The sequence below is a fragment of the Drosophila nasuta genome, chromosome 2R, assembly GCF_023558535.2.
Source record: "Drosophila nasuta strain 15112-1781.00 chromosome 2R, ASM2355853v1, whole genome shotgun sequence".
Classification (NCBI taxonomy): Eukaryota; Metazoa; Arthropoda; class Insecta; order Diptera; family Drosophilidae; genus Drosophila; species Drosophila nasuta.
The window spans coordinates 27,378,354-27,391,406 of record NC_083456.1 but is presented as its reverse complement, the minus strand read 5'-3'; the positions used below and the strand labels follow the sequence as shown (position 1 = coordinate 27,391,406).

Here is a 13,053-nt window from a genome sequence, read left to right as displayed (position 1 = left end):
TGATTTGCAGAAACAGTAGTAAAAAAAAACATTTAATTGTATATACTTTTTTTTATTTTATTTGTATTTTCATTTTTTTGTTTTTAATTCTCAATATTTGATTTTTGTTTTCTTTAATAAGTATGTTGTCTTCAATTACAATTGCTATTTAAATGGATATATGTTTGCTTACATTTCACGCCTTTTGAATATATTTTTTTTTAGTTGTAACAGTCGAATTCAAAGTTCAACTTTTCTTCTTGTTTTTTTGTTGATTCGTTTTATAAATGTAGTAAACGCATTTTGATAACAGGATACGATAAGTTCTATGTGTGTAGACAATAATATGTATCGTATGTTTTTTTTGCTTGTCTTAAATATCATTATTAATTCAAAATTAAATATATATATTTATGTACACATTACATGCAAATCTGTTAACTAAATTTCCATAACAACTAAAACATTATACGAGTGTTGCGTAGCTGCTAATGTGTCTAATACAAAGAGTCATCAATTAAATTAGTTTGAGAGTACAAATACAATTATATCATATGTATGTAGTATAATAAGTAGGCGTAGTGCATAATGTTAAATTTAAACTTAAACCGAATGCAGACACAATCTAATTGATATATAAATTATATGGAGTATACATTGCGTATACTTAATTTAGTCATAAATAGGAGATAAGCAAATATTTGACATACATACAAACGCATCAAGGTTCCCCCCTTCTTCTCTTCTTGCACATACAAAACTAACTAGTTGATATATAACATACATACATATAAATCTATATATATATGGGATAAATCATGTCTTTAAGCTTACATACAAAACGTTAAACAATGCTCTTCTTTTTTTGCTGTCTGTGCCTAATAAAAGTTCAAAATAGACTAGTTAAACGATGAAATCAGTTATCAAAAATGTGTTTGCTATATCTATATAGCTGCTACTACCGATATATATGTTAATGCATGTGTCTGTGTGTGTTTGAGTGTGTAAAAAATTTAAGTGCATTCAACATTCAATGCTATCATAGAATTCCTCTTCAATCTCCGCCTCAGACTCGGGTTCGGACTCAGATTCCGGTTCCGACAGCTCCTCGATGTCGTCTACATCGTAAGAGATCAGCGACTGCAAACTGTTCTCTCCGGGCAGCGATTGCTTGTGCTGCACATGATGCACCTTGAATGGATTGTTGGCATCATTCGGAGGCGTGCCAAACCAAATGTCCGCATCGCCAGCTTCATCCTCAACTGCAGCCGTTGTTGTTGTTGGCATCAAGCCCGGCAACGCTTCGATGGAATCGCTGTAACCATAATCGAAGGTGACCAGCAGATTATCGCTGGCACAGTCCATAGAGTCTGGCGTTGTGTATTGTGTGTAATACGAATCGTAGGCCGTCTCCTCGGAAACGTTGCCCGCCTCATGAAGCAGCAGCTCATTGAAGCATCTTTGCTCTTCCAGAATTGTCATGTTGTTGTTGTTGTTGCTGTTGTAGTTGTTACTGTTGTTGTTGCTTGTTTGCCACAATTGCCAATTGTTGTTATTGAAACGGAAATTTGGCTTAGAAATCGAATTTGCCAAATTCTAATCGCAAATGGAGAGCAAAAGAAAATAGAAGAATATCAGAAAGGTTTAGTCTCTTTTTTTTGTACTTGGAATTCAGTTGCAAACACAGCATGCGACAAAACGAAAAACAAAAAGACAAAACAAACAAACAGAGGATATATAAGGCATATGGTATAGGATATGTATGGTTAGAGTTAGATAGATAAAACACAAACATAAGATTTATCAGCGGAAGAGTTAGGCACCTCAACCAGTTGGAAATTATAGTTAGCACAGCGCAAGATATTGTCCAATATAGAAAGATATATTTACAATAATAATCAAATTTGAAACAAACGATTCGAAATTCTGCGATTTATTATCTGGTTCTTCAATAGAGTTTTGGTGCTGAATTGCCTGCATTGGGGAAACGAAGAGAGGACAGCGAGCGAGCGACAGAGAAAGAGAGAGTGTGGTGTGTATATTTGGTGTGTGTTTGTTTATTGGTTTGTTGTGTGTAGAAAGTGGATAAACTACTGCGAAAAAATTATAAAAAATACTACTACAAAATGAAAGCCAATTGCTTCGCCAGTTGCCCCGTTTGGTTTTTGTTTGGTTCAGTGTGTTGATAAGCAAACAAACAATTAAAGCAGTGTTGTTGTGTGCGTTTGAAGTTTCTTTGGGGGTGGGGGTGGATCAGAGGGGGAAAAAAAAGTTGAATTTGGTGGTGGCTTAACCTACGAAATGAAACAAAATGTTGTACAACAAAAGAGAGACTTACGCGTATAACATTATTTGGTCGGCAAAGTGTCTTAGTTCTTTGTCTTTGCTTTGGCTAAAACAAAACACGACAAACGATCTACAGAACAGAACAAGCTCAAGTTGTGGGTTGAGTTTTAGGCTGAGCTGAGGCTGAGGATGAAGCAACGCGCGCGGTGGTAGCGGCGCCTCCTGACCTTGGGGGGGTCGTCTTTAGCACCTGGCTGTGGGCTTTTTTCTTTTCTTTTCGCCTGTCGCCTGTCCGTTACCAAAATGAAAAACCTCCCGAAAGTCGCACATTTGATTTTTTGGTTTTTTGTGTGTGTCGCTTTTATGTTAGCACATTGTTTTTTTGTCATATTTGCAGCATGCAGCTTAAATTTTCACCACCAACGTGTGTCAATCACGCAATCAATCAATCAATCAATCATTACACCACCACATAGTCCATAGTATATTACACTTTTCTTTTTTTTTTTGCTGTTTATCCAAAACGTATCCAGTTAAGTAGTTCTTAGGGAGACTTTATGTTTCACACAGTTTTTTGGTTTTATGTTTTTTTAGTTACAGTTTTCAATAGGCTGTTGTTGGATTGGATTGGATTGTTGGTGGATGGTGGTGTCGGTTGATGTTGTAGTTGTAGTTGGGTGGGTATAATATTTATTATTATTTTGTATGTTGAGGATATTGTTTTTTTTGGTTTTTGGTACGGAATATACAAAATAGGAATCAGTGTGAGTTTATGACAAACAACAGACAGTTATAAACAATTTTGTTTGTTGGGATTTTTTTTGTTTTTTTTTTTTGTGGAGTAGACATACATGGGGACGAGAAAACGCGCAGAAAGAAAAAGTAAAAGTAAAAAAGAAATTACAGCATTAGATACGAATATTTTTTGTTGTGTTTACAGCAGCGTTTCTTAGCCAACTTATGTGTGTGGCCATGGCAAGTGTGTGTGTGTGTGTGTGTGTGAGTGTGTAAGAGTGTAAGTTCTTTGTTGTTAGTTTTGAGCGCTTTCCAAGCTGACAAATGAAATATGAAACGATGGCGATGATGATGATGACCGTAATTTGCTGAGCAAGCAATTGTTGAAGCTGCATTTTTTTTGTTCTACCTGCATCTCACAAATGAAATTCCAAATCGATTTTGCTTTTGATTCTCATTTTGTTTCGATTCTGTTTTATATTTCTATACATATATATACGAGTATAGGTAAGTGTATGTAGTGTATATGTTTGAGTGTGTGTGTGTGTGTGTTTATATGTATAATTAATGATTAATTAGCATTTTAAATTAGGCCAAAAAATATTGGTTGTGGTTGTTGGTAAGTGGTATACATCAACTTATATAGTTAACAATTAATAATCATAATAATAATAATAAAGTTTTAATTACACGCAATATGAATGAGACAATCAATATTGGATGGATAGGAAAATAATGTGTAATTACCGCTAAACTAATCATAATCATAATCATAATAATAATAATAGTAATAACGATAATATGTAATGGTAAACAATTTACATGATTTTTGCTTTGTTTTGCATAATGTACGATACGAGTACGAGTATACGAGTTATATATATGTAGATGTATATGGTATATGATTTATGTATATGCTGCACTTATGCGCGATATATACTAAATATATGGGCATTGCTTTACGAGTATGTACAAATAACTAAGCACATATAGTTATAGATATATATTTGAGTGTTTTTATGTGTGTATGTGTATGTGAGTGTATAAGAAAGCGAAAACATTATTGTTGCACGTGCAATTGTTTTTACTTCATTTGTTTTTCTTTTCTTCTTCTGCATTTTTTCGTTTAATTATAGCGGCAGCTGTGCGACTAATTTGCATAGCTGCTCCAAGGCAAAGCCGTCGATTGGCAGTGCGGTGGCACCTTTCACTGGTCAATGACCAAAAACAAAACAAAAAAAAAACGGAAAACAAAAAGGAAAAAAAAAACTAAACTGATAAAGCGCAACACGCTGCGTATGCTTGATAAGCCCTTCCAGTTTGCATGCGTGACGGAGGCGGGAGCGGGGGGCAAGCAAGGGGGCGACGGAGTGGATTATGGATTGGGGAGGGTCAGGCACGATGCGGAAATGCGATTCAAGTCGATCGATCGTACTGCGGACTATAAATTTTTCTTCTTCTTCGGCTGCATAGGCACGAGACGACAATAGAGACACAATCGATGTGGTTTGGTTAAATATACAGAGTTTTCTATATATACATAGAGATATATATAATTATGTTTGTTTTGTATGCAACGAAGGTTAGTTTTGTATGTATGTATGCTCGAGGTTGTTAATTCAATTTGTTTATAAATAAATATGCATGTAATTATGGGAGATTTCCATGAGACAAATCCCAGTAAAGCTAATGCTAATTTCAATTTGGAAACAATGAAAAATTGCAAATCGACTTGGGATTTAGCTCATGAAAAAAACTGTTTTTACGTATGCGTAACGTAGATGATTTATATTAAAATTTCTATAAATTAGATATGCTGCCAGTTGATCTATATCTTTGCTTATGATTTTCGTGATATTTCTGTTTTTTCTGTTTTTTTTGCTAGTTAATTATTGTTGCTGTTGTCGTTGTAGATGTTTTGTTGTTTGTTGTTGATGTTGTTTTGAAGTTGTTTTGGAGTTGTTGTTGTTGTTGTGGTAATCGAAGGCGTATTAAAACAGTAATCAGTTATCAGTAGGTATATATGTATAGATATATATAGATGTATGTATATGTATCATTATTATCAATATCAGTATCAGTATCGTAGCTAAGATTATTATTCATTTGAACCAACCCAAAAATGTTGACTTTAAAGTGCGTACCTTGCCACTATCACTGTCGCCATAACTGGACGTGGGCGTGGCTAATGCAGCCGCCGCTGCTGCAGCATCGCTGCTGTTGCTCTGCAGTTGATGCTCACGCGCCAAACGCGCACCTGCCACCGAGGCGCTGCTAAAGCGTCGTGCCACACCGACACTGCCACTGCCAACATTGCCAGCGCCACGACGCTGATGATACGTCGACGCAGATGATGCACTCAGCTGCAAGTCCTTGCGCAACGTTGTGCTCAACTGGGCGGCAATGGAACTGGAGCTGCCGCCACTCGACGGACTGCTCTTGTGCGAGGCGCTGCTGTTGAGTTGCTGCTGTTGTTGTTGTTGCTGCTGCTGCTGTTCGGGTGATTGTTGTGCACGTGATAGCGAATCCAAGTGCCGCACTCGAGAGCTAAGCGTCTCGCGCTTTAGCTTCGGCAACGGCGAGTTCTGGAGCACACGCGGGGACGGAGTTGTTGTTGTGTTGCCGCTGCTGCTGTTGTTGTTGCGTACGCCAGCACCAGCCGAGCTGGATGAATACGGCGTCGTGGCCAGCGGTATGGAGGATGAAGTCGAACTGCGACTTGTGTTCGTGCTCAGCGAATGATTGGAGGCCGAATCGCCACGCTTCAAGCTCTGACTCAGATTACCAGTGCTGCGACTCAGCGAGGATTTGCTGCTGCTGCCATACGACACGCTGCTGGAGTTGTGCACCGATGGCGGCGATCGTCCCGCCGTCGAGGAGGAGGAGACACGTCCCGTGGGCGGTTTGCCGGCAAAGTAAGCGGCCGCCTTGCTGCCGGGCAACGGGATTTTGCTCGGTTTGCTGGCGCTGCTGAATTTGCGAAACGCATAATTGCGCATCGGCGTCTGCTCCGTTTGATAGGGACTGATGCCGCCGACGCTGGAGCTCATCACTCGAGCGGCAATGCTGCTGCTGCTGCTGGGAATCGGCGCTGTGGGCGTGCTGCTGCCCAGCGGACTGGCACTGTGAATGGCATTCACAATTGTTTTGCTCTGCGTGTCGTTGGGCGTGCGTTCCGCTTCGTGCTCGTGTGCGGATTCCGTGCTGCTGCTGTGCTGCTGCAACTCCTCCATGGCCAGCGGCACCATGGCCTTCATGCTGGGCGTGCTAATCTGATCAGAGCGCGGCAATGTCGCTGACGTCGTCGACACAACTACAGCTGACGAGGAGTCCACCGAGTCGGGCACTCCACGTCTGCTCAGCATCAGCGTAGTGGACGCCGACGAACGATTCGTTTCGTAGTCATGCTGCGATGAATGCAGATACGAATTGGCCGTGCTGCTCGTGTGTAACCGCGATTCCAGCACACGCAACTGCGCTTTGGTGCCCTCCAACTCGATGTTCTTTTCCTCCAGCTGAAAGCGCAGCTCCTCGGAATCCTCTTGACTCTTGTCCAGTCGTTTGGCCAGCTGTGTTTTGGACTTGCTCGACGAGTCGAGCTTCTGGGCAAGCACCTGATTCTGCACAGTCAACGTGAGCAGATGACGCTGCAGTTCCAGCACATTCGTCTCCAGCAGTATGGCCGAGAAACGCTTCGAATCTGTGATGCGGCATTTGGTGTTGCGTGCACCTGGCGTGCTTACCACGCCATCCAAGCGACCCAACTGATGTTGCTGCTGCTGCTGTTGTCTTCTCGTTGCTGTATCACTGCCTGAGCTTTGATGGAATGCCTCCTGCTGCTGGTCGAGCACAACAGGCTGGAATGTGTTCGTATTGTTGCTGCTGCTGTTGAGGCTGGGGCGACTGCTGTTCGAAAGCACCGTCGTCGCCGAGGATGAAAAGTTGCGTTGACTGGAGAAATCCGATTGGCTGGCGCTGTAAACATACATTTATTTAATATGTACTGAAGTTAAATGTCATATTCAAACTCTTACCTGGATGAGCTTTTGCTTTGCAATTGCTGTGGCTGCTGCAGTTGTTGTTGCTGCTGTTGTTGCAGCTGCAGCTGCTGTACACGCGAGCTCAGCTCTAGCTTTTGAGCCATGGCCAACTTTAGCTGCTCCTCGAGATCTTTTTTCACGCTGATCAACTCCTCCACCTGATCGTTCATCTTGGCCGCCTTAATGCGACCCGTCAACGTCTCCGCCTCCATTTCAGCCAGCTTATCAAGCAGTCTGTCACGCTCCTTACGCAGCTGCTTGATATCCTCACGATTCAGTCGATCCACCTGCTCGCGGAACTGTTGTGGCGTCATGCCACTCGCGCCACTCTTGTGCCCCTTGGCCGTGGCATCGCCCTGCTGCTGTCGCTCATAGCTCTGAAGATGTTCGACCTCTTCGCGTAAGCGATTCGATTTGCGATGTATGACATCCAGCAGGTTGAGAAGCTCATCGTCCGATTCGGCGCAACTCAGACGATTCGATGCTATGGCGACCTACAAAATTAAATTGAATTACTACGAATTCTTAATTGATATTTAGAGTAGTACTCACAGTCATTGCACCGTTGGTGGAGGAGGCACTGTGACCCTCCTTGGAGGAACTGGTCTCCGTTGAGAAGCCGGAGTCCTGCACAACGCTGCCGTTGTTGTTCTCTCCGCTCTTTGGCTCTTTCTTGCCGCTGTGCGAATTGCTGCGACTGCGCGTCAGCGATGAGGACGACGACGGCTCGCCGCCACCTCCAGCTCCAGCAGCTGCAGTTGCGACGCCGCCCGTCGACGACGTCGTGGACGGTTCCTTGTGCGACAATTTGCGCTTCATGCGTATGCCTGGCTCCCATTCGCGTCTGCAACGAAATACCATTAATTAAAGACTTCAATAAAATTAATTACGAGTTGCAACTACTCACCTGGCTGCTAACGAGGAGCTGCCAACGACTACGCCACCCACCGAGTGACTGCCGCCTAGAGCGCCCACCGAATTGGGCGTGGATGGTGTCGTCGACATGGAGGCCATTTTATGCTTGAGATCGGGAAACGTTTCGATGACCAGATCTCGGAATTCCAGCAGTGCGCCCACCTCATGCTGCAGCTCCTGCAGCGATTTCGTTTGCTCACTGTGTATGGGATGATGTGGATGACTGCCATAGCTGTTGCTATACGGTGCATGGTGGCTCAAATGATGATGATGATGGTGCAAATGATGTGGATATGCAGCGCCCACCACCACAGTGGCTGTCGGTGAGCTAACCATCGCACCGCCACTAGCACCAGCACCAACAACAGCACCACCGCCACCGCCAGCCATCAGATGTGGATGATGTGTGACAACGCCAGCGCTCATTGGCAGGCATTCCATGGCCCCGCTGGCCAATTCGGTGACGCGTGAGAGGCCACTGCTGTGGTTGTTAATGTGGTTGTTGATGTTGCTATTGCTGTTGCTGTTATTGTTGTTGCTGCTGTTAGTGTTGCTACTTCTGTGTTGGCTAATACAGCTGCCGTCGATCTTGCAGTTGCCATGCGTTGCGGGTAGCTCGAAACCTTCATTCTGTAAATAAACAATTGCAGAACATGTATCAAATAAACAGTGTTGTATACTCAATTGATATTGCTGCATTTTGACAGCTTCAAGCAAGTCAAGTTGAACTTGAAAGCAATAGTCACGTTGATCTTAAGCTAATTATTATAATTGAGCCACAACCTAATTTGGCAAAAGTTTTGACTACTCAATTCAATAAAGTATTTCTAGCAGCTTATATCAAGGTAAAGTTGGTATTATTCAATTTATTTAAGTATTCTTCAATTTTCAATGTTTGCAGAGATTTATAGTTAAACAAAATATGTATAAGAATATGAAAAGATTTTCAGTCAAACAAAAAGCCAATTAAAAATCCTTTGCAAATAGGTTTTATGAGAAATGTTTACTTGAATATATTAACAAGAAGTGATTCTAAAAAAACTCCTTATTAATATGATCTGCAGTTAAACAAAATATTTAGAATAACTGTTTCTTCATTTCATTTAATAAAATGTACACTTTGAACTCAATTGTGGACCAATTGCGAATACTTTAAGTTGGCAAACAATATTCTTTCATTTTATTGACAGACTTTAAAAGGAAAAAAACTTTTAAAAGAATTGATCTCAAATTGATCTTAATTAAATTGTTTATGAGTTTAGCTAAATGTCTATAAAAGCTCTCCTTGAACTAAAATGAAAGTCCAAACTCAATCTTAGACCAACTACAAACTCTTTGAGTTGAAAAAGTATCTATAATAGTAATCAACCAATTCGTCAACTTTCGAATATAATAAATAATATTTTAAAAGAATTTGTCAAGCAATATTTAAACTAAATTGCCTATGGCACAAGCTAATAGCTTAAGCTTAGGCTTAACTCAATTGCCAACACTTTCGGCTGGCCAATTGCTAGCGTATCTTAAAGTCCAAATCGAAGGGCTGCGAAGCCTGCACCGCAATCGCAAAAGGCAAAAATAAGAAATAACAAAAAGCGGGCTTAGGCTAATGACTGACAAATGAAAAGAAAAATAATGTTGTTGCATTGGAAAACATTCAATTCATCATTGTGTGGCAATCTACGCTGGGGAGTTCAGGAGCAGCATAAAGCGATTAGTGAATGACATACAAATTATGATTGATGAATTGCAGAGAGAGAGACACAGTAAGAGAGTGAGAGGGGGGAAGAGAGCAAGCAAATAAGCGAACGCTGGTGACCCGTGGAGAAAATTGTAGCAAAAGTGCAGCAACAATCATCGATGCATGCTGCTAGCAATTTGTGACAATCACGTTGTTTGTTTCGCCTCATGACTATCGAACTCGAACTCAGACTGAGACTCAGACTCATACTCGAAATCTAGCTTCAACTTGCAGTATTCATACTCTCGTATTCATACTCTTGTATTCGTACGTGTGTGAGTGCAAACTAGAACGAAGTAAAAGTCATTTAGTATTGCAGCTGGCGAATGGTTTAAGCAAATGTCACAAACGCTTTCACTAGGCGAGAAACATTCTCGCCAATACTTTCACAGAGTCGCAGTATAAAACGCTATCTTCCTGCTAGTATATATTGATCAAACAAACAAGTGCGCTATAAATATGCATCGCTGTGTCATAAACATAAAGATAAAAAAGAGCACAAGGCAATTGCAATCGAAGAAGTTGTTGCATGCCGCTTGATTGACTGCAGATTGATGCTTGATTGCATTGGCAAAAAATACAAAATGAAAAAACAAAACGCAGTTGGGTCAGTTTAATGGCAAAACAAAAAGCTAAAAACACATTGCAAATGAAGCATGACAAATGGCCCACATTCGACATTGCTGCTGGGCCATTATTTAACAGCTAATTACAAGAGTGAATAGACAGAGCGACGGGCCAGGAAGCAAAACTCATAATTTTATATCGCATTGCATAAGCAAAATGCACTTTGTTATATCTCTTTTTTTTGTACAATTTTTTATTATTATTTTTTAGCCCTGTCAGATGTGGCCGCTTTGCCTGTGGAGCGTGGCGAATGCGAAGTCATGGGAAGCACAACCCAAGCAAGCCAACGACAAGCTAGTTGGCTCTGACTTCAATAGCCATATTGAAGATCGTGTAATTATATAGTAAAATCCATTGTCAACCACGAAATTGAGACCGAACAATTGAAATGTCGCCGCTGTCAGTCAAGTCAAGTGAAGTCAAGTCAAAAGCGCTCAATGTCGCCCCCTTGATGACTGAGACAAGCCAAGTTTTTATTTTTTATTTTCATTTTGAGAGTTTTCTATGATTTCTATTTTCAGTTGTGCGTTCAATTAGCCAAGTGAAGTTTGGCCTTTGGCCCATAGTCAGTCAGTTCCTAATTATCTAACATACTCATATATAAATAATAAAACTTTATAAAGCAAAAAAAGATATATATAGCGACACACACACAAGTGTTTTCTTGTCACTCGCTGCGAGGCGTTTCGTATCTCTTCGTTTCAAGCTGCGCCTCTTCGCCAAATGCTATAAATGAAGACTCTCCATAAGAGGCGTCATCAGCATCGTCATCGTCATCATGATGATTGTCGTGGGCGCAAACTGTCGTCTGTTTGCTGCCACGCATTGCTGAGTCTGAGTCTTGCAGCTCAATTGGGTTCATAATGATGATCATCATCATCATCATTATACGCAACATCATTATGATTGTGAGCCATGACAGACGCAAAAAAAAAAAATAAAAGAAGAGATGTACTCCACAGCACTTGGCGCTGTGAAGCCGCTCAATTAAGCCTGCCCACCACTTCGAGGCAGCTGCCACACACTACAGCAAGCAGCTGGGATCTTGCCACATGAGTCAGTTGAGTCAGTTGTTGTGCTGTTAGATTGGAAATCATCGCAGCCAACGCATGGAAAATTCTATTCGCCAACAATATAACAGTCTTCTCTATTTTTTATGTTGACAAGACATGCGAGCCGTTTAAGTGATTATTTATAGAAATACTCGTTAATACCGCGTACCTGCTTTTGATATTGTGCCTTGCACTGTACCAGACACAAAACCCATTAATAATATACAACTAACAATAAACAAATAAACACACACAAATAAACAACTGTAAGGCGTATGGCACAATAGCAGCGACAACTGCACATAATTAAAACAAATGATTAAAAAAACTGTTTCGATGAGAAACAGAAAAGAAGAAACTTGCTGTCAAGATTTGAAGAACTTTTGTCAGTCATCGAAAAGCATAGAAAATGGAAATAGAAATAAAAATAATAAAGAACACTAGAAACAAGCAACTTTTGTTAGACAAAGCTAGCTGAAAGTTTCAATAGAAAGAAACAGTAAGCTTTTAGTTGAGAGAGAAAGAGATTAAAAGAATCAAGCAAACGAGGATTTTTATATATTTCCTTCGTTAAGGATCAGAGTAGGTTTTGAGACAAACTTCTGATTTAAATAAAACAAGTAACAAGGCGCGCTTGACGATGAGATACTCGAATAAGAGCAAATATACCAAATTAATATACCACAAAATACTAAAATATATTAAATGTTATAGTTGGTTTATTGATATATTGATATGATATTGAATGTAGTAACATTCAAAATATACCAAATTAATATACCGCAAAAATACTAAAATATACTATAATCGGTATATTTATATAGTACTACATTCAAAATATACAATAGAGTTGAAAATATACCATATTGATAGCCAGACTTACACTATGCGTAGTGAGTATATAAAGTTAGCTTTTGAGCAAGTTAGACAAACTTTTGCCTAAAATCGAAATCTTAAAACAAGAATCTTTCCCAACTTTGCGTCCAACCTGCATAACTGTCATTGCAATTGACATTTTATGCAACTTATTTGAAGATTAAATAAGCAATTTGTGCACAAGCTGCCGGTGCTGTCTGATTTCTTTGGTAAGGCCTCGAAAATCGATAGGCACAAGCGGAACGAATGCCAGAGCTCAACATTTGCCGAGCACATTTAACTGTGACAATTGATTTGTTGTTTTGACTTTGTACCAAACCCCGCCAACCGCCTTCCGCCGCCCGCGTCGCGGCATTTCTTTTGCCTACCCTTCAACAGTTGGCTTGGCATGTAATGTTTGATCGATTTTAGGGGCTACACATTGCGGTTTCTCTTTCTTAAGCGCGCACCACATAGCGTATACGTAACGTGTCTGTTTATATGCCACGCTCCAACTAGCAAAAAACAACGAAAAATAAAATATTTTCACTGCGCTTCTACTGCTGAAAATTTCTATTTTGCTTTTACCCCCATTGTTTACAGTGATTACAATTCGTGTGGTCTCAAGAAATTTCTACTTTTGTGTTTTGCCTGTTGTTGTTTGTTCGATGATATTCGAATGGGCTTTGCATATGCATATGCAAAGCTTGAAGTTGAAGTGCAAGACAGCGCACTTTTCAATTAGTGAAACGTTTGCATAACACACAAACACACACACACACTCGCATTTAAAGCCGAACTTAGTGTCTTGTAATGCATTTTGGAG

General features: G+C 40.5%; 1 protein-coding gene across 3 annotated transcripts in view; it reads right to left on the bottom strand.

Annotated features, from left to right (window-relative positions):
* Positions 1 to 161: 161 nt before the first annotated feature.
* LOC132786662 (mucin-4) overlaps positions 162 to 13,053 on the bottom strand; it is a 55,962-nt gene continuing 43,070 nt past the window's right edge. For 2 of the 3 annotated variants that reach the window (XM_060793251.1, XM_060793252.1), the window contains exons 2-6: positions 7,948 to 8,585; positions 7,593 to 7,884; positions 7,035 to 7,534; positions 5,145 to 6,975; positions 162 to 1,575 (exon numbers count right to left, since the gene is read on the bottom strand). In XM_060793251.1, coding sequence (XP_060649234.1) covers positions 1,003 to 1,575; positions 5,145 to 6,975; positions 7,035 to 7,534; positions 7,593 to 7,884; positions 7,948 to 8,585 — 3,834 coding nt within the window. In that variant the 3' untranslated portion in view covers positions 162 to 1,002. Of the gene's footprint in view, positions 1,576 to 2,549; positions 2,877 to 5,144; positions 6,976 to 7,034; positions 7,535 to 7,592; positions 7,885 to 7,947; positions 8,586 to 13,053 lie in introns of those variants that run through there. The other variant, XM_060793253.1, reaches the window with a different exon arrangement.